Genomic DNA, 25,077 nt, shown 5'->3' on the forward strand with positions numbered 1-25,077 from the left:
AGGATTTCTATGTGTTCTTGGTTATAATTTGTTCGTCTTGTTCTTGATTTTTTAAATTTTTTTGTCTTGTGGTTGTTAATCCTTTAATGGTGGAAATCTGAGAAATTTTTTTTACCTTTATTCGTGAGTGTTTAGATAAAGTGTAGATTCGTACGCATAGATGTCGAGCTTCCAGAGAGAGACATCATTCAAAACCCTAAAATTCCCTTGTGTTGACAATGATTCCAGAGAGAGAGTAATGATTCCAAGAGAAATGAGAGGGAGATAGAAGAATGATCAGCCGAAAAAGAAGGAGAAAGGGAGAGAAGGATGGGTAAAGAATTTACACAAGTACCCTCGTAAGAGGAGAAAGAGCGCAAATTTAGGGCGTGTGAGTGAGAAAAGGGTTTTCCCATATAAAAAGGGATAAAATATCTTGTACAATTTTCACACTTTTTAGAAAATCGATTTTCTAACTTGATTTTCTCACGTAGCAAACTGACCCTAAATATGCTCTCACAATAAATAACACTATTATTCTAATAAGAGTTATTTCCCTAACGGCCCCCTACTTTGTGACCAGCTTCCCTCCTGGCCCCCCACTTTACGAGAAATACCCATATGGCCCCCTTCCGTTATAACACCGTTACTCTCTCTCTTTCATTTCTTTTCTCTCTCCTCCAACACGTTTTCTCTCTCTGCCACCTCGTTAAAACCAACCAACTCATCATCTTCTCCGGCGAAGGTCGTCGACCGACCAATTTTCCGGTCGGCGACCTTCAAACTTAAAAAAAAAAAAATTATTTCATCTCTCCTCTCTTTCTCTAAAAAAAAAATTCACCTCCTCTCTCTCTCTCTCCAAACTCCGGCGAAGGGGGTTACCCTTCGCCGGAGGTCGGGAGACCTTGAAGGTCTGCTCGAGCAGATCAAGGTCTCCCGACCTCCGGCGAAGGGTAACCCCCTTCGCCGGAGTTTAGAGAGAGAGAGGAGGTGAATTTTTTTTTTTTGAGAGAGAGAGATAGAGTAGAGATGAAATAAATAATTTTTTTTTTTTTAAGTTTGAAGGTCGTCGACCGGCGACCTTCGCCGAAGAAGATGATGAGTTGGCTGGTTTTAAAGATGTGGCAGAGAGAGAAAACGTGTTGGAGGAGAGAGAAAACGTGTTGGAGGAGAGAGAAAATAAATGGAAGAGAGAGAGTAACGGTGTTATAATGAAAGGGAGTCATATGGGTATTTCTCGTAAAGCGGGGGGCCAGGCAAGAAGCTGGTCACAAAGTAGGGGGCCATTAGGGAAATAACCCTTTTAATAAATAGATGTTGAGTGAGGACAGAGGAGGTCATTCTTGTGGGTAATTAAGTTTGTTTGGATTGGTAAGTAATCAGATCAAAGTCAACAATGTCAGATATCTAGGTAATGGTGGGTTCATGATCATTGACCTGGTCAAGTGTGAATAGTGATACTCATCTTTCTGACGGTTTGATCTGGTTGATGGTGTAGTAGATGATTGATTAATCTAATACGAGGGTTGATTAGATTTCCTATAAACACCATGACCTAGGCGAATGTTGAAAGTGGGAGTACCCCAATGACAAACAAGAAGAATCTCATTCATAACTATTTTAATTACTACTTCTATTTCCTTAATCCAAATAGTACTTTTATTATTTCATTTTGTCATATACGACCCAATTAAGTCTCACCGACGTCCAGTTCTGGACGGTAAACCTGATACCCAAACTGGACAAAAAGTTGAGCTTCCCAAAAACTATTACTCCATGAAATTGGTTTGAAGACTAGAATGTTAGCTGGACCATATTCTTCTTGTTTTGGTCACCTACTAATACTATTACTATTTACCAAGTACCAAACATTTCCTAGTTGTGTCCACTTATCTAGCAGAACTTACATATTTACTAATTTTGGGTTATTAAGCTAGAATTCATTTATCTTCCGTTCAAGAGCCTTTAGTCTACCCAGTAGTAGTACCCAGAATTATAATTACAGCGAAGGTTAATAAATAGAGAAATAATGTTCTTGCTCTTCTATCTTTTTTTTTTTTATATAGTTTTGCCGATGGACAAGTAATGTACGATAAATAACAATTTATGTACTACATCCAAAATGTAGGAAATTTTTTTATTTCATGAGACAATATGATTGTTTGGATTATGAGGCACCATGAGCAAATTAAATATTATTCCGATCACGTGAGAGTGGGAAACAGAATTTGGTGAAATTCTATATTAATAGATCATTCAAAGGATGGGCAATGCAATTTGGTCAATCCAATTTGATGTATTTGGGAAACTCCAGTACCCATTATAGGATTTGTGCAATAAGATTTTGGTATTGTCCCCTTCCAATCCACCCACTAAATTCACTAGTCTTTGACACAGGCCATCCAGAACGCCCGATCTCGGACATGAGGTATCTATGGGAGCCTGAGCTCCGCCAGACTACCACCCCTAGTCTAATTGATATTATGTAAAAAAAATTGGACTACAATTTCAAGAAAATATCATTTAAATGAATGCTTACATTGTGTAAAAAAAAAGTTATACTATTTAAAGTAATTAAATTTGTCAAAATGTACATAGTTAGAGTGTTGAAATGTTGTACACCAAGTTTTGTGCATTTTGAAGAGACCATAACAAGTAACCAAAAATTAGGTTTTCTGTTGACATTCGAAGCCATCTTTGAGACTTAATGCTCCGTTTTATAGGCGCTTCCTTGGGAAAGTGGGAGGCGGCCCGTCTATTTCGTTAAGAGAAAACCGGGCCCACCATAACCTCCTCGATTTTCTCAACGACTTCTCCCTCTTTCTTTCTGCTTAATCGTGGACCTCTTCTTCTTCTTCCATTAACAGTCATCCCCCTACTTTCGCCAACATCACACACTCTTTCTCTCTCTAAACTTCTTCTATAAAATCCTCCATTACTCAACCTTACCTAATGAAACACTCTTTCTCTCTCTAAAACGAGAGTTCATCAAAACAACACTAAAAAAAAACCCAAGAGAGCTCTGTTTTCTCTCACTAAAACCAAGAAAGATGAGGCATCTCACTAGCATTTCCTTCTTTTTCTTACTCTTTATATCCACAGCTTTTGCAGGTCTATACTCTCTCTCTCTCTAGAACTCTCTTACTTTCTCTCTCTTGTTTCTTGTAACATTTTGATAACTTTAACTCTGTTTTAAATGTTTACAGATACAGGTCTAATCGGAATAAACTATGGAAGAGTAGCAAATAATCTTCCATCACCAGATAAAGTAGTAGAACTACTCAAATCTCAAGGAATCAATCGAGCTAAACTCTACGACACCGATCCAACTGTTCTTAAAGCTTTCTCTGGTTCAGGCATCAAACTCGTCGTTGCTTTACCTAATGAACTTCTTTCTTCTTGTGCTAAAAAACAAGCTTTTGCTTTCTCATGGGTTCAGAAGAACATTGCTGATTTCTACCCATCTACCCAAATCGAAACCATTGCTGTTGGAAATGAGGTTTTTGTAGATCCTAAAAATACTACAAAATTTTTAGTACCCGCCATGAAAAATGTTCATTTAGCTTTGTCAAAATTAAATCTTGATTCTTCCATTAAAGTTTCTTCACCAATAGCTTTAAGTGCTCTTCAATCTTCATACCCATCTTCATCTGGGTCTTTTAAAACAGATTTAATTGAACCAGTAATCAAACCCATGTTTGATTTTCTTCTTCAAACTGGATCATATCTCATGGTTAATGTTTACCCTTTTTTCGCTTACTCTGGAAATTCTGATGTGATTTCTTTAGATTATGCACTTTTCCGTGAAAACCCAGGTAATGTTGATTCAGGTAATGGACTTCGTTATTTCAATCTTTTTGATGCTCAATTAGATGCAGTTTATGCTGCAATTTCTGCTTTGAAATATGATGATTTGAAAGTGGTTGTATCTGAAACTGGGTGGCCTTCAAATGGTGATGAGAATGAGATTGGTGCTACAGAAGATAATGCTGCTGCTTATAATGGAAACCTAGTTCGTCGAGTACTAGCTGAAGGTGGAACTCCATTAAAACCTAAAGAAGATCTTGATGTTTATTTGTTTGCTCTGTTCAATGAGAATAGTAAACCAGGACCAACCTCTGAGAGAAACTATGGACTTTTTTACCCTAATGAACAGAAAGTGTATAATATTCCATTAACACAAGAAGGTTTGAAGGCATGGAAGGGTGGGAAAAGTCAGTCAACGCCGGTCAACGGTACTGGTTCGCCGGTCAGCGGTACTGGTTCGCCGGTCAGCGGTGGTTCTGATGGTGGTGGGAGTGGTTCGAGGAGTTCTTCGTTAGGGCAAACATGGTGTGTGGCGAATGGGAAATTTAGGAAAGAGAAATTGCAAGCTGCACTTGATTTTGCTTGTGGTGATGGTGCTGATTGCCGTTCGATTCAACCTGGTGCCACGTGTTATGATCCTAATACACTTGAAGCTCATGCTTCATTTGCTTTTAATAGCTATTATCAGAAGAATAGCCGTTCGATGGGTACTTGTTATTTTGGTGGGGCCGCTTATGTTGTCACACAACCACCTAGTGAGTATTTTAGCTTAACCTTCTCTCTTTTGCTAACTTGCTTATTTAGGTCGTGTTTGGTTCGCATGAAAAGAATGCTATTCTCACAAATAACAAACTCCTACTCTTTGATTTGATTTTGAATAGAATTGGTAAAAGTTCCATGAGAAAAATAATCGCAAACCCAGCCTTGGAATTGGAATTTCTTTTATACATTCTATTCATGCTTGCCAAACACAGCCTTCCTTAACCTACACCATTACCCACAAAATTAGGGTAGATGTAAACTTTCACTGCTTAATGGATGGCATCCATATCTAGATTTTTCAGTCAAATTTGTTGGGGTCTTATGGTGGGGTATATGTAGGGTATCCCTTTAAACCCTAATGATGCATTCTCTCTTACAAGCTTTTTGGAAAACATGCCTTTATTATTTTGGAATTTGATATTAACCCTTGAGTATTTTTGTGATTGCAGAGTTTGGAAAATGTGAACTCCCCACAGGATATTGAATGATGGAATTGTCTTTGGTGGTGAAGAGTAGAATAATTAGTTTGTTGATGTTCTCTAGGGGTATATTTAATTTAGATTATGTTCAAATTCATTATCTTAATGGATTTTAGCAAAAGTTTATCAATTTTCTAAGCATCCCACAAAGCGTGGAAGTATACTCTCTAGCGCGCTATGTGAACTTTTGATCTTTAAATGATGTGTATGTAGTTTTACGGTATGCAAGATCAACGACTCACCAAGTTGCAAGTAGTATACTTCTGCACTTTTCGGTTTTCTAGATGTTTGGGTAATGTTATTCTTGTTATTATTAATTTTGAAGTTAGTTTTCGTCACGATTAATGTAAATCAGTATCATTGAAATATTAGTAATTATTTTTTATGAAATTTACTTTCAAATTTAAAGTACTTATTATGATGAATCTCAACCCTATTCCAATCTTAAATGTGGTGATCTTGAATCTTGATAGTCACTTTCAAATTTTTTTTTTTTGTAATATATTTAAATTGTTATGATTGCCACAAGAGTAGAAATCAGATGTGAATAGAGTTCAAACACAATGATGGGTGTAATATTGAAAGTGAAGTTAAGATTTTCAAATCATGGTTGTAACCCCCACTTTGAAATCTTTCCTTGTACATCACTTATGTAGAGAAATATGATAATATAAAAAAAAATGACTTTAGACGATACACATGGATGATCGAAACACAAATCTTACTCTTCGGATTAGAGAAACATTCGTATTATCACCAATTAAAATAGACTTAAATTATGTTATTTAAAATTTATTAATGGAAAATAATACAAACAAGAATATGTAATTAAATATTGAAGTAATAAGATAGAAGTACATTTCCTCCATGATGATATTTTAGGATTTAGCATTTTCATTGATAATAATTAAATAAGGTTAAAATAGTTTATTTTGGAGGTAGTAACTAGTCCAACAAGAGTAGAGGTAGTCTGCAAAAAGATTCTGTTTGCCTGCCTCTTTTTGCCACTCCACTCTACTAGGGTTCCACATATAAACATAAGGCTTTGTTTGTTTGTATGCTAGGTCACATGGCTCTCTCTTGGGCTATATCACTAGTACCCCATTTTCTGCAATTAGGGTTTATGAACTATATTGGATTCCATATCAACATTTACACTTTGTGCAGTTAAAGTCAATGAAGTTGTATTGGATTCTTTATACAAGCCTATAAACACTTTAGAAGCATTCAAGATAGCAATAGTATATCCTTAATCAAAAAAAAAAAAAGATAGCAATAGTATAGTGGCCCTACTTCATTTTTTATACATATGGTCTTTTGTTTTATATAGTTAGAACTACCTGAGATAAAATAAAAACTACTATGAGAAATCAATTCTAATAAGAGTGGGGCTAAAGGCCCCCGCAAAAATGTTGTAGGCTTCCGGATTACATACACTTGTGAGAATGTATAATCCGGGGGCTACAACATCTTCGTTGGGCCCTTTAGTTCCTCCCTTCTTATTACAAGATCAACTTATTACATTGATTTAAAATTTTATTTATAAGTTGAATAAGAGTTTGTTATTAGAAACAGAAAGTCGGGTAAGACTTTAACAAAATTTGAGTCTTGAACCGTTAGTCATAAAACCATAACCACACCTTCGAAGATTTGGTACATGGGTTTTCACTCGGTTTATATATATATTTTTTTATACTACTATATAAAACTTCATGACCCCTCAAAATGATGAAATGAAAAAATCATCAACTTGTCACGCAGAAGAAAAATATTCCCTATAACGCCCTTGAGTAAGAATGTCGACTAGAGTCAGAATGTGTCAAATGAGTAACTTTCCAAATCACAAAGAAAGTGATAGTCCACCTCAATGTGTTTAGTGCGAGCACGACACGGGTTAGAAGCCATGTTTTAGCCCCTAAGTTCTCACAATATAGAACTAAAGGATAATAGAGTGGAAGCCCCATTTCTTGCAACAAATAAGGAGCCCAGGGCATATGGGCATCAGTTATTGACAGAGCCTTGTACTCTACTTATGTAGAGGAATTAGTAACAGTTGGTTGCTTCTTTGAGCATTAGGGCACAAGAGAATTAAGTACTGAGCAGTAACAAGTACTAGATGTTCTCTCTTGGGCTATATCACTAGTACCCCAATTTCTGCAATTAGGGTTTGTGAAACAATATTGGATTCCATATAAACATTTGCTCTTTGTGCAGTTAAAGTCAATGAAGTTCTATTGGATTCTTTATACAAGCCTATAAATACCTGAGAAGCATTCAAAATAGCAATAGAATAGTGGCCCTACTTCATTTTTTTATACATATGGTCTTTTGTTTTATATAGTTAGTACTTAGTACTTCTACCTGAGATAAAATAAAAACTATGAGATCAATTCTTATTACATTGATTTAAAACTCTATTTATAAGCTGAATTAGAGTTTGTTATTACAAAGAGAAAGTCGGCTAAGACTTTAACAAAATTTGACTCTTAAACCGTTAGTCATAAAACCATAACCACACGTCTACACCTTCTAAGATGTGGGGCAAGGGTGTCCACTCGGTTTACATTTTTTTTCTTCAATACTACTTACTATATAACTTCATGACCCCTCGAGATGATGAAATGAAAGAATGATCAGCTTGTCACGCGGAGGAAAAAGATTCCCTATAAAGCTCTTGAGTAAAAATGTCGTCTCGTTCGAGAGCCAGAATGTGTCAAATGAGTAACTTTCCAAATCACAAAGGAAGTGATAGTCCACCTCAATGTGTTTAGTGCGAACATGACAAATTGGGTTAGGAGCCATGTTCTTAAACCCTAACAACATGCATTTTGATTCCACCGAACTCTTGCTTGATCTCTTTCACCTTCTCGTCATTTTTATCACCTTAAGTAACATTGACGAGAGTATTAGTCATCTTTTCTTCCTGTGGACCACCAAGTTCTTCTCTTTATAGGCTTTCAGGTTTTGGATAGCAACCTCATCGATGGGATACACCAAAAACAGCACCTAGGTAAAACAAATCAAAGGAAGTCTATGTAGACAAAGTAGAATATATAATTAAAACTGTTTATCAAAATTTAGATATATAAATTGAAAGTAAAAGAAAATCATACTTCGAAACCCTCCTCGATAAGTTTCTCTACGAAAGGTGCATTCTTTGCAGTTGTAATACGCAATGTAGTAAATATCCTTCTGCTCAGGCAATATGTTATCAACATATTCATATAGGCTGATCATTTCTTGGTCACTCTGGGAAGAGAAAAACCGAAGCAGTGGAGCAATACGCTTATGGTTCTCGCAATATTCAATGCAACCCAACTTCAGATTCTTGCCGAAGTTCTCCCAGAACTTCTCGTTATCCTGTGGCGAAGTAACAGAAACAAGAAAAATAGCTGTTACGGGTTTGCATGAGCTTAGTGTTAATCAATGGAAAAATAATGACGTACATCTCTGTTCCCACTCATAGATAAACCCAATATGACATCAAAGGTTTTGCGAACCAACCGCTTCCTCGTAATCCAAACCTAGCAAGGTACAGTTATATCATCAACATGAAGTGGATGGAAACAAATGAATGAAAAAACAAATAAGGGATGTACTTACTATGCGACTCTCTTGAAGAATCTCAGGTGAGACATTCAGTGGAAGGTCATTTGAGTCTACTACACGTCTACACCCTTTACAGAGGTAAGATATCTAGGAAACTAGACAAGCAAACCAAGAGTACATGTAATATTAGTTGTTTGTAAACAGCTTTTATTTTCAGTACTGAAGCAAAATTAATAAACAAAGACAAGTGGGAATACTACAAAAAACACCTAAAGGTCACCTCAGTTTAACTGTCTTCTCCGTCGTTTATGGCTTCAGCTGGGTCATCGTCAACATCAACCTGTCAAAAGTATATCAATGGTCAAAAAGTACAGTAAAAAATGCATGTTCCTCTACTGCAGAGAAGAAATATATGATAGGATCTCTGAAGTTGACTTTGCAGAAGATTGTTATCTGGAATGGGCTACCAATCACTCAACAACAAAGTCCTACCTCTTTAGTAAACCCCTTTTCTTGCCAGGTGTATATTCGGAATGATACAAACTAGGAATAATTCTGTACGAGTTTCTGAAACCTTCCAGGATGTGCAAAACCTTTATCATCACGCTTAACACAGCAAGAAAAAAAAACATACTTTTACCCTTCGAGAGGTTGTTTGATGGAATCCCATTCCAATGAGGATTTGTTTTACCATTTCAGTTGTCGTTCTTCACAAGCTTCCAACGGTGGATGATCTCAGAAAAATGGGGCACATTAGACCCAATATCTCTTTTATTTCTGCAGGGAAGTTTCAGAATCAGTGAACCACCTATTATTTACTGGAACACTAGCTTGGGTAGTCCTAACGGGAATATGTATCCTACTCTGTCCTGCATCTCCAACACTACAACGGTTGCTTTTCCACCTTTCTCTAACTTCAAATGCTTCATCCCACATCCCAGCCTCTGCATACACATTTGAAAGTGTAATGAAGGTTTCTGAGACCTGTTCGTCCTTTTCTAACATTTTCTTAGCCACTCTACTACCCATCTCTACGTTCCCATGAATACCACAAGCACCTAATAATGCACCACGGATTGATCCACCATATAACTCAGTACTCCCTCCCCTTTCTTCTATTTCCTCTAACAAACTCCATGCTTCATCCATCCTCCCTGCGCGTCCCAGTAGATCAATTACGCACGCATAATGATCCCCCCTAGGAACCATTTGATACTTGTCTTTCATTAGTTCAAAGTATTTCATCCCTTCGTCAACCAAACCAGAATGTCTACAAGAACTTAAAACCGAAACAAAAGTGACTTCATTTGGAACAATACCTAGTTCAATCATTCCCTTGAAAACCTCAAGAGCCCGGAAACCAAGTCCATGAACAGCATATCCTGTTATCATTGATGTCCAGGACACCACATTCTTTGTCGCCATCCTCTCAAAAACTTTTTCTGCATAATTTAGATTACCTGATTTTGAGTACATGTCTACAAGTGCAGTTCCAACATATACATTGTTAATATCTGCAGTCATTGTTGTTCGAATAACTTTTCCATGGACTTGTTTTCCCTGCTCTAACAGAGTCAGAACACTACATGCTTCTAGAGCTGTTGTAAGAGTAATACAATTCCCCTGCATTGGGAGCATATCTTCCTTGCGGTAATACTCGGTTAGCGCTACTAGTGCTTCATGGGGTGATCCATACTGAACATAACCCGAAATTAAAGCTGTCCAAGAAACCACATTTTTCACGGGCATTTCGTCAAAACTCCTTTTAGCCTCTTCAAACAAATTATTATAAATGTAACCGGAGATCATTGAATTCCAGTGGGAAACACTAGGACCGTGGATAGAGTTATTCAAGACACTTCGCGCTTCTCTGACACTAGAGCACTTACAATACATATTGATCAAAGCACTTTCAATGACAACAATGTCATCCTCCTCTGATTGGTAAGAACCAAGCAGAGTAACTGCAAGTCCGTGGACCTGCTTTCCAATCCTAAGCAACGATAGATCCGTACAGGCAGTTAGAATAGATGCAAATACAGTAAAATCCATCATTAAAACTTCAAAAATGTTACTACCAGAAGCAACAAGTTTTAACGCATCATAATGTCTGCCGTTAAAGATGTACCCTTTAATCATTAGAAGTTCACACTTTTTACCAGCATTTTCTTCTATACCCGCGAAAACTCTCTCCGCAGATGAAACTTCCCCACACCTGAAGTACATGTTACCTACTGCAAAATCACATTCTCCCTCTAACCCCGTTGTCAACAGATAAGCATGAACCTGAATTCCCAACTTTAAATCATTAATCCTAGCACAAGCGGCTAAAGCAGTAGAAACGGTAAACTCATCAGGCACTTGATATTCAATACATTTCATCCTATAAAATAGCTCCAAACCATTAGTTTCCATCCCATTGAGCACATACGCCGAAATCATTGCATTCCAAGATACTATATTTCTTTCAGGCATTTCGTCAAACGCTTTAAGCGAATAATGTATTTTGCTGCATTTAGCATACATATCAACCAGAGAAGTCTGGATGACAATATTAGGAAGAAACCCACTTTTAAATAGACGACCATGAACCGATTTTCCAAAGTGAAGATAAGAAGGGTTAGTGGATCCACAGGCTCGGACGACCGTGGCATAAACATAATGATTAGGCTGTGTGGGTTGAAGGAGCATTTGAGAGAAGAGACGAAGAGCTTCATAAGAGTTGCCTGAACTAGTGTAGGCTGAGATGATGGAGGTCCATAAGTAAGTATCTTTAATGGGACATTGGTCGAACAGTTGTTGGGCATAAGTTAGTAACAGAGGAATTCGAGAGTTAGAGTAGGCTTTGAGCAATCTAGTAGCTATTATTGGGTTTTTTTCAAGTCCAAGCTTCAGAAAATTTGCATGATTATGACAATAATTCATTTATTCAGGGGAATCATCCAAAGTTTGAATTAACCCTTCCTTTCTAAATTCAGAATCAAAATTCCAATACACAAAGAATCATCTATATTCCAAACTAGTGAAACTTAAATCATTTCCACAAAGAAAGACCAGCCTAACCTATGACAAAGGGAGATAAAATTGAATTATGAAACAGTAGACTGTCATAATCAAACCCCTCGACAGAGAGAGGGAGAGAGAGAAACCTGACCCTTACACTTGAGGTTGATATGAGCAGCTAATTGATCGTCGGAGCATCTCCAATGCAAGACTCAACACACTTGATTTTAGAGTTTTTTTTTAAGATATATCCTCTCCTATGGAAAATTCAATTGAAATCTTAAGACGGGGAACAATTAATTTTAAGAAAACTCCAATTTTTAGATCAGTATTAAGTGTTTAAGTCATCAAATTAAATTGTGCGACCAATGAAACTAATTTTTCTTATTAAATGTATATGTGACGTGTGTAATTCTTAGAGTTTCTTAGAGTGTTGCATTGGAGAAGGATTTGAGTTAGTCATATGGGAAAGAAAATTTCAATTGAGACCTGACACATAACCTAATTAGAGTTTTTTTGAGTTTTGCATTGGAGATGCTCTAATTCTATGTATACCTATACAATGAGTTCATAGGATGAACACATATAATCGAAAATTTTCCAATGACATAGAAAGACCTATAGATATCATGTTTATCACATACACGTTACAAATTAGTGCAATCACCTCTCTTAAATCCGACTTAGTCAGAGTTTGTTCTACATTTCAAGTTTTTTCTATGTATTAATATTTTGTAAAAGGTGCAGCGAACCAGAGCACTTTATGCCAAATTGTCTTGTTAAGATTACAGAATCAGACGCAAATGTAGCACAAGAAACCACTGATGTTGATGATCCAGAGTGGGATAATTGTTTTTTTTATTGAGATTATAAATAACCCGGAGAACATGGATTCTATTATGCACCAAAATGGAACAAGTATCGATAAAACCAACACCATATATTTTTTAAAAGGACTGGTTCGTTGATTCAGGTTGCTCACATTATGCTACTGGTGATGCTACACTACTTTCAAATCTTTGTCGTCATTCGTGAAAGCGGGTAATTGTGACAACTGATAATTCATTACATCCTGTAACAAAAGAAGGTTAGTTCAGTGTTAAGGTTATTGATTCGAATGTCGAAGGTTTTACTCTTGAAGATTTGTATCAAGTACCGGGGTCAAAGAAGAATCTCGCCTCAGTTTCACAAATCACTGATTCAGGTTAGTGCCCCGAATTATACTTCTAAGATCTCTTTTCTTTTTCTAGTTAGTGGGGTATATTAGTTGTACTTCGGTCTTGTTCGCTTCAACTACTCTATATTAGTCTGATGTTGAACTTCTAATCTCTCTCTTCTTTTGGAGTGATCTTGCTGTGGCTGAGGTTTGTGCCCCTTGTTTGGTTTCCCATGATCTTTCTTCAGGTGCTATAACAGTTTGTACCTTGCCAATCATTTATGTCAAATTAGCAGACTCTTCTTTTGCTATGTAATGAATCAAACTGTTGTTCAAACCCCTTTCTTCATAGATGTTTTGGTGATGTTACCATTCAGACGTAGAGTCTGCTTCATCTCATCTCCGAATATAAGCTAGAAGTTTTTCAATGATTCTTTTTTGTTCTGGGCTAGACCCAATGGTTCTTGGAAGTAGGGTGGAGTACCAAGATCTTGTCATTCCCCTTGGGGTTATTTCCCTAATATCCCCTAACTTTGTGACCAGCTTCCTGCCTAGTCCCTACTTTATAAAAGGAATTTTTTCTCTCTCTTCCTCTCTCTCTCTAACACTCTGGCGAAGGGAAACCTTCGCCGCAGGTTTCTTGAAAACAGACCCGGTCTGTTCTTGAAAACAGACCCGGTCTGTTCTCACGAACAGAAGAGGTATGTTCGTGAGAACAGACCGGATGTGTTCTCACGAACAGACAAGACCTCCGGTGAAGGTTTCCCTTCGCCGGAGTGTTAGAGAGAGAGGGGAAGAGTGAAAAAAAAAATTTAGTGTTTGAAGGTCGCCGGCCGGAAAATTGGCCGGTCGGCGACCTTCGCAGGAGAAGATGATGAGGTGGCGAGAAGATGAGGTGGCAGAGAGAGGTGATGAGATGTAGGAGAGAGAGTTGATCACTGGTTAACGGTGTTCTAACAGTAACTGAAAAAAAAAGGGTCATCTGAAAATTTTTGATAAAATTAGGGGCTAGGAAGGAAGCTGATCACAAAGTTAGGGGCTATTAGGGAAATAACCCTTCCCCTTAAGATAGTGGGGGAACTCGACACGTTGATCCATCGGTGGTTGTGACGTTCAAAAGTGTGATATGCTTTGCCAAAGAATGAAGAAGACACTCGAACACCCAAATCATGTGACTTTTTTTGTAGATTTAAGGAAATGATTCAAAAGTACTTTGGGTGTAAAAGATGACAATCAATTCCTTTTAGCGCAAACCTGATATGCTTATATAAGTTTGGATGACCATAGCAGTACACGACTGAGGACTTGTTGTGATTGATAAGACATCGTTTTTTATGATGACCACATATGCATGGTCGTCTATCCCATACATTGACTAGTTGGCAACAAACGTGGATATGATCAATCATCATGAGGGGTGATTAGCCCGAATAGATCATCATTCGAGACGGTTGTTTAACAAAACCTCCAAATAGCGTCCCATATATTGGAGATGTTTTATTCCCAAGTGATAGTTTGAAGTTGATTTAGGGAGGAAGCAGTTGAACCAATAAATGTTGGGTCACAGAGATGGTCAAACAACAAACTTAATGACTAGTTTAGACTACGTACCTATAAGGCAAACTCAATAAGTACATAGGATTGAATGTTCTGGATCTTTCGCTCTGTTCCAATGCAGTAACTCTGTTCACAACTTAATTAACCCTTAACCCTCTCTCTCTCTCTCTCTCTCTCTCTCTCTCTCTCTCTCTCTCTGCATTTCTAGGATGCATACAGATCACGAAGACTTGCATGCATTTAAAACTCCCTAGTTAATATTTGTAACTGTCCCCTACCAGCCAGGCTACCACTCCCATCGATTATATATACAAGTACATATTACATATGCTAGTTGTAGTAGCTAGAGATCCAAGAGAGTTAGGGATTAGTATAGTGATCACTTCTACAGTGAGAGAAAACAGAGAGGAGAGAGAGAGAGAATGGTGAAGCTGGATAGGTATATAATCATGTTGGTGGTTGTTCTTATTGGGTTAGTTGGTACTCAAAGTACTAATGCAATAAGAATAGTGCCTAATGCTAGCAATGAGGATGTACTAGTTCATAAAAGTGAGCCAATATCCACAACTACAAGTACACAAACCCCTGGTCATGAATTTAAGGATGAGAAAAACTTTATAACTTATGGAGGAGTTGGTGGCTTTGCTGGACTTGGCGGTGTTAGTGGAGTTGCTGGTGGAATACCCTTTGGTGGTGTTGGCGTTGGTGGTGGAGTAGGTGGAGCAGCTGGAGTTATTGGTGGAGCTGGCCTCGGTGGTGGCCTTGGTGGTGCTAGCGGCCTCGGTGGTGCGAGCGGCCTCGGCGGTCTCGGTGGTGCGAGCGGGCTCGGTGGTGCCAGCGGGCTCGGTGGTGCTAGCGGGCTCGGTGGTGCTAGCGGGCTCGGTGGCTTGGGTGGTAGTGGTGGCAATGGTGCTGGGGTTTCTCCCCTCCCTTGAACCAAGTCGGGCCTTGGTGTTGTTTTCTTTCTATTATTAGGATATATAGGTAATGAATGCTAGGTTATGAGTATTAGGTTTAGATGGTGTTTCTGGTTTCTATCTAGTGGAGTAGTTTATTTGTGTTTTGTGTGCTTTTAATGTCAGGAGTGGATGAACGGATCAATTAATATGGTTTATGTAGTTGTATTATTTTTAGTTAAATCCATCACTAAGACTTTCATAAATAAGTAGTAAAAGAAATCAGAGGAGAAAAATATAGAACTAAAGAAGTTTAAGAACGGGTATCGACCATTTTCGAAGTGTGTAATACTTAGCTACATATACCCTAAAAGAAATTTTGGCGATGACAATAGGCACCTCACGTAATCAAGAGTAGAATGTATAATTCATTAGAGATTAGATAATGACAACCATTAAATCATATTTCTAATACAAAAATCTGATGTACTCACACACTCCAGAGCTGAGTTGGACAATAAGATAAGGGTTATTTTGGTATTTTTATAGTCTTTTCAGATTGTGAAAAAATTATAAATTCTCCCTTTCTTATTAGATTGTGAAAAAATTATAAATTCTCCCTTTCTTATTAAGAGTACACTAGGGAGCGTACCAAGGGGTCCCCCTATCAGCATCGTTTCTAATACGGTTTTTAAACCATGTACTGTCTTATAAACAAAAATTATCAGACATACCAACAACTCTTAGTTGGAGTGGTAAGAAATTTGACCTTCCACCTTAGAAGTCAAGGGTTCGAGACATTCACAATTCAAAAAAAATTATCGACAATATCATAAAATCACCCAAAGATTGATTTAATATGATTTTTATCGTCCACCCCATTCAATGAAAAAAAAAAACGTAACAAGGCAATAAAAGAAAGAAGTGACTTGTTAAAGTTAACTAACAAAATATAGATTTGGGGGCTATTTTAGAACGTTGAACGGATTTTTTGTCATATCGACGGTATGTCTTTTTTCTTCTTCAATGTTATTTATGGTTCATCACTACTTTCTCTTTTCTCAAACTCTTTTTACCGATTTTAAACAATTTTCCCTATAAAATTTCGATTCTATTCTTTTTCTTGCCAGACGGTCCAGTTACCAAAATGTCATTTTCGAGAGTTTTTTTTTGTTTTATCACAAATAACTGCCATGTGGCCGATAAAATAGAACCCATGGAAAATAAGAAACACATTTTCTAAAAACAACTGCCACTGACACAAATATCAGACTTCCAAAATATCCTTAAACTGAAATAGGAACTCCTTTGCCATGTAACGGCTCCGCCTAAAACTTGACATGCGCCTTAAGAAAATTCATAACACGTCTATAGATTACATCATTGATATATACTAAAATTCCCATTTCAAAAGATGGAATGGCAAGAGGGACATATAACCAAGAGGTTTACTCTTATCTTGCTATTCTTGAGAAAATTCCTGTGGCATGTTACAAAGAGCTCGAATCGTATTGCCAGCAACATCCATCAGCTGCAAATACTCGTCCGCCCCATCAACTAGACACTGAAGAATTCATTTATGCAAAAAGAAAAACAATAAATCACTCAGCTTAGTAACAAATGTGTACTCAAAGATCCTATGTAAACGAAAAAAGTTAAAGGGGATAAGAAGTAAAATGAACCTAACATTGATGGTATATGATACAAAGACACAGGCAGATCAATCATGAAAAGAACTGAAACAAGTTAAGAGCTATGATGCAGAATATCAGAACCATTATTCGGAGAATTTTACCATGATAGTTAATCCGAGCAACATTTTGATCGAAATAGTTTATAAATTTAAGTCAGTAAAATAATTTCAAGAAATGGAGCTGAGGTACTTGGCCTTCGGCCACAGGATTAATTGATTATCTGTCCCGTTTTGGTGATGCTGGTAGAAGGCACATACCTTGTCTGCTTCACCAAATTTTTTGCAGATTCTTGCTTTCTGTTCATCTGTTATGTCTTTAGCTTCAACCACCACCTCAAACAACTGAAGCTAATATATGTTAGCAGCAATGCCTGCAATAATATTCAAAGAGGAAAACTGTGAGAAAAAATACAAGTCAGAAGGCCTAACCTGTGAAAGCATTTGCGAAACAGGATATCCCTCCGCAATCACATTATTAACCTCCTTGTTTGCCAAATCAAAATCACCATTTCTACATGCTGCCAGTAGCGCCTGAACAACATCTTGTGGAATGACCTAGTATATTAAGATGCCGTCAGGAAGAGTGAAATGGAAACTATAAGCGAAATAATGACAAGTAGCAAACTAATATGAGAAGAATCAATCTGAAGAGGCTATTTAGTTTGTTTTGTTAATAATTACAAGAATCACATCAAAACAGAAAATGCAATAAGTGGATGAGAGGTTCTTAAGGGATACCAATATACCATTCCTTCTCCAAACTTCCAAATATGGCTGGAAGAAGTATGCGCCTCAAGTGTGCGGATCAGTTTCTTAAAAGGTTAATTCAGTATTTGAGGCAAAATATCTCAAATAGCCTCCAGGCTAGCCTCAAGAGAGTTGAGTTTAAAGCCACTTTGAAGCTGCAGAATGGTAATTCATGCTCCACAGTCTAAAAGCTCCTCATTGATTAAGTTAATTACTTTCAATAGCTTGATGTGGAACAGTGAACGAAACATAATAGAAGCAGAAAACCGAAGAACCAACCATTAAATAAGGAAATGAAAAAGAAAATCAACCAAGGCAATATTGAAGGCAGATGCATAAAGGCCAATCCTCAATAGCCTTGTTATACACCCAATTATAATGAAGGCGCCCAGTTATAGTGGAGCAATTTCCCTGATCTCACTGTAGTAGTAGAAGAATGGATAACTTAAGAATTCCACCGCATTAGATGGTGGATCTGGAAAAATCATGCTCTAACACAACATGATGTAGCATTGTGGCAGACTTGAGGTTAAACTAACACTATAGCCAGGTTTAACAACTAGAAAGCATGGTAAAGAAGCATAAAGAATAACGACTAATAAAAATGAAGGTTATAGAATGAGCTGAACTATAGCGCTTTCTGACCATTCTCAACGGGCAGCTAATAATGGCATCGAGAGAGTCATAAAGAGTCTAAAACTCTTACCCCAGATACACTAATTAGGTCCTGTGCAGAAATAGATGATCCGAACAAGCGAGCAGCACCCTGGAATTTATCGAAAAGCATGAGTTTTACACTGTTCAGAAATGATGATAACCTTAGTCAAAGAGCTAAAAATCAAAATTCAAGATTCTGCTATGGTTAACTACTTAAGACAAAGGAAACCGTTAGTTCTTACAATAAATTTGAAAGAAATACATAATAAATTTACCATTATATAAATATATCCTCCCTGTTCATATTACAATTTGATCGCTGCGAATGAAATTTTGGCCGGAAACTTTCTATAGATGAAATTTAAAGAATCGAGAGGGAAATTTCAAATCGATATAAGCTTCTAAAATCTATCTTTCCTCTTCTACTTTTCATCCTATAGTCATCAGTTGTTTAGTGGTCATGTCGACGGTACAATTAAACTCATGCGAGTACAGAAAAGAGAAAAATCTTTTGGGGATTATATCGACAAAATATTTGCCCTCCACCCTACTTGCATCCACTGCACAACCCCCCTTCTTCCTTAATGATAACCCTTAAGATAAGCCTTAGATCAGCGTAATCTTTTGATTATCTTAAACTCTTCAATAGAGTTCACGTACAGTAACACAACGCAGAATCTCCGACAAACCATGTTTGCAACTCATAGCCTCTGTTTGAACTATTTCCGAAAACATGTAATTAAGCAATGGAAGCACGTGAAAATGCTACATGAGCTTTATATGTTATCAATTAATATTCAAGACTTGATCAGTAAAAACGAAATCTTACCTGCAAGTGTGTTATTGCTCGACGAAGATCACCTTGAGAGATAGAGCTTAGCATTGATAGAGCCTACATTGACATGTGAATAAGTATATGATGTTAAAGCTAGTAATCTTTAACACAAATTAAGATTACAATTAAAGAGAATGGCACCTCAGCGTCCAGATTAAGGCCTTCTTCTTTACATATGTGTAAGATTCGACTAGTCATGATTTCTTCAGAAAGTGGCTTGAACCTAAACTTTGCACATCTAGAAGCAAGAGGTTCTATGATCCTATAGAATAAAAACTTGTAAATCTACGATGCAAGATTACGTTATAAATATTTCCAACAAACAAAACAGTGTTGGGTGGAGGAGAAGGCACCTGCTGATGTAGTTACAAATGAAAAAGAATCTTGTCACCTTCGAGTATGTTTCCATCGTGCGTCTCAAGGCATTCTGCACAGCATGGGTTAAAAGTAATCGACTAGTCATACAAACTCCAACAAACCATTATATGCCAAACATACCTGAGCATCTTCCGTCATTGAATCAGCCTCATCGAGGATAATGATCTTGTACGGCGGACAAGGATAACCCCTAAAATTTGACAAAGGAAGACACGGGAAAGTAAATGAGCTACACAAACAAAGTTAGCAGCTTCTACTGAAAAAGGTGAAAACTGAGGTTTACCCATGACGAACAGCTGAACCAACAGCTATAGCCGCAAAATTCTTGATCTTAGTTCTCACTACATTGATCCCACGATCATCACTAGCATTTAGCTCTAGCACTCTAGATTTGTAAAGTTCAGGTCTGCAAAAGAAGAAATGTTAAAAAGACTGTTACTCTTTATATAGAGTGAAAGAAGGTATAATATCCTAGAACTGCAGAACTACAGCTATGCCATGTGAGTTAGTAAGGTTTGTCAATGTTGATAGAGTTGAGACTTCAGACTTTCGGGCCAACTTTTATCCATGAAGTACTAACATATCGATTTGGCAAATATCTGTATATATTTATGTTGGAGCAATTTATTCTAATAATTGCTAGTAAGTGAATAACTGTTGTTCTTTTTAACATTAAGCATATCTACTGATAATAAATTACTTTTAGATATACTTCAGTTTTGCATTAATCGGTCAACTCTAACTTTACAAGCATACACCAAATTTATAACAACTCATACACATGATTTGAAGATGTCACATGGAATGTAAGTTGAGCAGACATACATGGTTCAAGCATATTATAAACTAGTGGTTTACCTATTCAATATGCTTCTCCACGTCTTTGAACCCTTTTTGAGGCACTATAACATATACATATTACATAGATACATACCTTCTCTCAACAGTGTTTGAAGCCTTGATCTCTTGAGGTGAAACCAAGGGAAAGATCGAGAGAAGGTATGCAGAAAAATAAACTTGATTGGGGAAAATTGTGGGTTGATTTTACAGGCAAGGTTTTTATAGTACTTAAATGAGTACCCTTTTACCCTTCCTAGGTAGCTAGTAGACACTTCCTCAAAGCTCTACTAAAACAATACAAGTTTGGGATTGCCCAATCCATTTGATTAACTCGTGGATCAGATAAGGACCGTGGGTAGACCAAGCCGAAACCATGCTGATCCCCAAGTCAAAAAAAATTTGTTTAAGAGAAAGAAAAGAGATAGAGGTTGATTCCATGCAAATACTTGTTGTACATTGCAATAATTTTGCTGCTTTTGTTTATAATCATATAAATATAGTTCGATCTATAATGATAAATATGTATACATAGTTTAAAGGATGGTGGGTACCCGAAGAGCTGATGAGCAATAGCGAGGGCAGTAGTAGTTTTGCCGGTTCCCGGAGGTCCATAGAAGAGCATATGAGGGCACTATATAAAAGGAAAAACCACTTTCCCTTGTTACGTTAAGAAGAAAAATCTTTTCAAAAAGAAAGATAATAAATGATAAATCAAAACTTGGTCAAAGAAACCCTAAAAAAGGTTTAAGGGAAGTACATTAGTAGTTTCCAGAGTGTTGGTGAGGACTCTGATCACCTCATCTTGATGTGCAACATCCTTCACTCGCTTTGGCCGACTGTCAAATTGACAAAACAAACAAATGAGAATAGATTAATGGACGTAAAACAGTGTCATCGATGAAATTAAAGAGAGACAGGGAGAGAGAGGAGAGGAAATACTATTTCTCTACCCAAGGTTGACTGCTCGGCAAAAGTGGCGCCATTTCTTTTACTAAGGATCCTGCTCAAGCATCAAGGTAAGCTTAAACTCAGGGTGGTAAGGTAAAACCTTTGAGGGGTAACTTACAACACTAATTGACTCCAAAGGTAACCTAAAAAGAGATCTTTTCGTCATAATTCTTTCTTCCTTTAGTTATTGTTTGGCAACAAAAAGTAAAGAACTATTTCTTCCAGTAAAAGTTCATTTGCTTTAAAAAGGTGAAAAAAGAGTAAGGGAACTTGATTATTCGAACAACATTTTGCTAAATCGAAAGGTTAAGAAAATAGTTTGGCAACATAATCCAACTCTAGGATATCTTACTTTCATCGAGGATGAAAGAATGCAAGTACTCAAATGATAAAAACATTACACTTGAAGAAAGGAGATATAGGCATATAGCTATAGTAGGGTGGGAATCGGGCGGGTGTGGGTGTCCATGGGCACTTGAAGCATCGGGTTGGGCGGGTCGGGCACCAAACTTCAATGGCTATTAGGATAAGCGGGTTAATCGGTCGGACAATTTTGAAATTTACCTTGCCCATTAAGAATATCAGGTAATTCGGGTATGGGCGATCTGGTAAGCCCATGACTTGAAAAAACTTTCTTCCTCTCATTTTATAAAGTCTCCAAACACCTTCCCTAATTCTAAAGAGCCAATGTGAGACTGAAACTATAAGTTATTTGTGTTGCTCCTTTTGGGAATTTAATCCCACATTGAAACCTAATGAAGATTCTCACTGGATTGTGGTAATACAAACTTATCCCACTCCTTGCTCTCTTCAAGCCAAGCACACGACTTCACTAACCCACTAGGAATTCTCTTGGGTCATTGCAAAGCAATGCATTGGGTTTGTATGATTGCCCTTAAATATATTGTTTACCATTTCAACTAGGCTTGTGAACATGGAATGTTGGGCTTCATCAACCCAAAAAAATTGATGTAATTTGGTCGGATATCATTGGGTGACGCTTAGTGGGTGCGGGCATGGGCGGGTGTTCGGGTAGAGGTTTTAACCCGAGCCTGCCCACCAAAACTTGACGGGCCGGGCGGGTTGTGCCTGTGACGGGCGAGGGAGTCTATGATCCTCGTTGGGGTCGGGTGCCCGTGGGAGGGTTCGGGCCCATGGGCAATTTTCTCACCCCTAAGCTGCACCATATTGAATTAACTAAAGCTAAATTGGAACCTTATCATCGCGGGGTGTGAAACTTTAAGGGAGTTAGTTATGATGTCAAAAGTTTGGTATTTTGTTGAGAAGTTGAATAGTCAGTTAAGTGTGTGGTGTAAATGCGTTTTGGCATGGAGTAAAACACAACTCGTTTTACAAAATTGATCCTAAAATCTTGTATACCAAATGTGGAATTACAACAACAACAACGTACGTATGACAATTCGCATTTACATTATTTCTAAAAACATAATATGAAACATTGCTGAATCAAAATCTTGGATCAAAAGACTATGTATGAAAGTATGAACTGTCAAAACAAGAATTCTTGAACGGCGAACAAACAAAGCCTATTGCTCACTTCATCAACAAAAAGATCCAGTCATGAAACATGTAAATCCATTAGAAAAAAAAATGCATGCCTAGTGAAATGGCTGTTGGTATCTGCAATAACAAATCATTGGTTTAACTGAATAACTAAATAAAATAGATACCTCTTTCTCTTCGTCTCGGGTCGAAGGATCTCCTCAATTGGAAGATATCCTATATGGCTAATACACATTCCAGTTTACCTAACCTAATTCTAATTGTTTCGTTTCGACAAACATATCCACAGGGCCGGTTTGTCCTACTCAAGCATTCCCAGCCAAGAACCTGCTAATCTAGAAAAATCGGAAACGAGAACTAGTTGGCCAACAAGGGACTAGCGACCAGTCGGATTTAATAGAGGTCTAGTCGGATCTAATTGGATCCAAGGAATAAAATGTCGAAATATTTCGATCGAAATTGACGAAATATTTCGGTTTTAGCAACAGCCGACACGAAAGGGAACCTACAAAGATTTCTTGCAAGATTTTGGCCGAAATTTAAAGAATTTCGGTCGAAATCCAAAACTAACCTAAAACAGAAACTTGAATATGGTAAAAACAGAATTAGATACCGTAATCTTCAAATTTGCTGATTTATTTCTTCAAAATTTCTTGTTGATCTCAATGATTTTCGCCTTCACCATCGAAATTTATGAAGGTTTGATGAAATGTTTAAGGATTTCAAGATCGACTTGAAACCTTAGAGAGAGAAAGAGTGTCGCGGGAAGAAGAAGAAGAAGAATGTACGGGATGACTAGGGTTCCTGACTCCTTAAAAGCAAATCTAAAGCCACCCCTGCAAAAGATTATGCGCACCCGTTCTCCCCACTGTCCCATTACCCTGTTGGAGTGCCAATAATACTTTGGAGGGGCATTTTTAGAACCTACAAACTGATTTTTTATTTTCCCAAAATGATCTTTTTCACTTAACTCCTAAGAAATTTCTTAACTAAATATAGCCCTCCAAGCTTACAGAATAGTTAAAATATAATGCAATTTACCCCCTAAATTAACTGTTTTGTTGGATATTACCCCCTAACTTAACTGTCTTAGGGTTATTAGGTGTGAAATTTTCAATTTAGGCCATCAACTTAACTATTTTATTGCATATTAGGCCCCTACGATATTAACATTTAATACTAAATAGACGTTAATAAGAATATTATCATTTTCAAAGATATGTAAAATTTCCACACAGACCGAAACGTTTCCACGAAACGTTTCCACTTTTGGACCGACCGAAATTTCAATACAAATCGAAATTTAATTCCTTGATTGGATCACATATATAAACTTTCATATGTATAAAAATGCAATTTTGACAATTACAATACAAGAAATTCAGATTCACACATATAACAACAAGACATTTATAAACTATAAAGTGGAAATTTCTGAAATTGTCATTTATGAATTCAACCTAAACATTAATAAACCTAAAACTTTCTTTCACGCATCTAGTTCAGACACTAAAGAAATTAATAATTTCATAATTCTAAAGAAATTTAAAAGAATGCATAAGAAGAAATAAGGAAGAAGACCTAAAACAGAAAAATGATGAAGAAAACTAGAGAGAGAAAGTAGAGTGGAGAAGAAGAACCTAAAATCAGAAAGATGGTGAAGTAAACTTCGAGAGCGAAAGTGAAGAAGATACCTTAAGTAGCTTGGTTAGAACTGAGAAGAAAGCTAGAGAGAGAAAGTTGAGTAGAGAAGAAGAAGTTGCTGGATTCAGAGCTAAAACATCGAAGTTAGAGAGAGAGACGAAAACAAAGAAGACGAATGACTGAAGCTGCTTCAAATAAGACCGTAAACCTCAAGGTTTTACCAAGAAAATAAAAATATAAGGTCGGTGCTTTGGGGCATACCATTTTTGTTGGGGGCAAGAACATTTGGGGCACTCTAATTTGAGCCAAATTGTTGGAGGCCAAACTGCCATTGCTAGCTACCAATATTTTTTTCTTTTCTCATATTCCATGATGAAATTTTCTTATCTCCGACCATCTTTCTCTACAACCCCTCTACAACGCAAAGAAACGGCACAGATAGTATGTCTCGCCATTCTTCCAGGGGAATCCCGACGAAGCGATGTGATTGAACGAGATTTAGAGAGCGGAAGTGAAATAGTATGTATGACCACTCTCCGAGGGGATTTTTGGTCGAGTGATGTGTCTGGACAAGATTTATAGAGGTGCCACCTGCTGAGATTCACCCGCGAGAGTGGCCGCTC

At 37.3% G+C, this 25,077-nt stretch overlaps 4 protein-coding genes across 7 annotated transcripts; 2 read left to right on the forward strand and 2 right to left on the reverse strand.

Annotated features, from left to right (window-relative positions):
- Nucleotides 1-2,659: 2,659 nt before the first annotated feature.
- LOC147555921 (glucan endo-1,3-beta-glucosidase 12-like) lies at nucleotides 2,660-5,417 on the forward strand. The gene is made up of 3 exons (XM_086663625.1): nucleotides 2,660-3,090; nucleotides 3,186-4,541; nucleotides 4,998-5,417. The coding sequence occupies exons 1-3, from the start codon at nucleotides 3,030-3,032 to the stop codon at nucleotides 5,030-5,032; spliced, it is 1,452 nt and encodes a 483-aa protein (XP_086519751.1). The 5' UTR covers nucleotides 2,660-3,029; the 3' UTR covers nucleotides 5,033-5,417.
- Nucleotides 5,418-7,428: 2,011 nt separating this feature from the next.
- Nucleotides 7,429-13,269, reverse strand: LOC147555922 (pentatricopeptide repeat-containing protein At5g27110-like). 2 transcript variants are annotated; one of them, XM_086663627.1, is made up of 7 exons: nucleotides 11,597-11,661; nucleotides 9,069-11,536; nucleotides 8,857-8,916; nucleotides 8,631-8,731; nucleotides 8,474-8,551; nucleotides 8,141-8,387; nucleotides 7,429-8,033 (listed from the first exon to the last, which is right to left on the reverse strand). In XM_086663627.1, exon 2 carries the CDS (start codon nucleotides 11,499-11,501, stop codon nucleotides 9,348-9,350), a length of 2,154 nt encoding a protein of 717 aa, XP_086519753.1. In that variant the 5' UTR covers nucleotides 11,502-11,536; nucleotides 11,597-11,661; the 3' UTR covers nucleotides 7,429-8,033; nucleotides 8,141-8,387; nucleotides 8,474-8,551; nucleotides 8,631-8,731; nucleotides 8,857-8,916; nucleotides 9,069-9,347. The 2 variants fall into 2 exon arrangements, with proteins under 2 accessions (XP_086519753.1, XP_086519752.1); XM_086663626.1 differs by having other exon boundaries at nucleotides 9,069-13,269.
- A 1,133-nt stretch (nucleotides 13,270-14,402) lies between these two features.
- Nucleotides 14,403-15,454, forward strand: LOC147555923 (uncharacterized). The gene has a single exon (XM_086663628.1). The coding sequence runs from the start codon at nucleotides 14,715-14,717 to the stop codon at nucleotides 15,225-15,227; it is 513 nt and encodes a 170-aa protein (XP_086519754.1). The 5' UTR covers nucleotides 14,403-14,714; the 3' UTR covers nucleotides 15,228-15,454.
- A 953-nt stretch (nucleotides 15,455-16,407) lies between these two features.
- EMB1968 (ATPase family associated with various cellular activities (AAA)) lies at nucleotides 16,408-24,692 on the reverse strand. Of its 3 annotated transcripts, none has more exons than XM_086663646.1 (13): nucleotides 24,505-24,692; nucleotides 21,278-21,338; nucleotides 21,096-21,174; nucleotides 20,890-20,969; nucleotides 19,782-19,904; nucleotides 19,619-19,688; nucleotides 19,474-19,547; nucleotides 19,262-19,382; nucleotides 19,115-19,177; nucleotides 18,335-18,394; nucleotides 17,311-17,436; nucleotides 17,140-17,223; nucleotides 16,408-16,752 (listed from the first exon to the last, which is right to left on the reverse strand). In XM_086663646.1, exons 2-13 carry the CDS (start codon nucleotides 21,319-21,321, stop codon nucleotides 16,651-16,653), a joined length of 1,026 nt encoding a protein of 341 aa, XP_086519772.1. In that variant the 5' UTR covers nucleotides 21,322-21,338; nucleotides 24,505-24,692; the 3' UTR covers nucleotides 16,408-16,650. The 3 variants fall into 3 exon arrangements, with proteins under 3 accessions (XP_086519772.1, XP_086519771.1, XP_086519773.1); XM_086663645.1 differs by lacking the exon at nucleotides 24,505-24,692 and adding an exon at nucleotides 23,424-23,598; XM_086663647.1 differs by lacking the exon at nucleotides 24,505-24,692 and adding an exon at nucleotides 22,978-23,367.
- Between the last annotated feature and the right edge of the window lie 385 nt (nucleotides 24,693-25,077).

Source organism: Eschscholzia californica, unplaced genomic scaffold, assembly GCF_041429995.1.
Source record: "Eschscholzia californica isolate CP2 unplaced genomic scaffold, dmEscCali1.0.p SCAF_2, whole genome shotgun sequence".
Classification (NCBI taxonomy): Eukaryota; Viridiplantae; Streptophyta; class Magnoliopsida; order Ranunculales; family Papaveraceae; genus Eschscholzia; species Eschscholzia californica.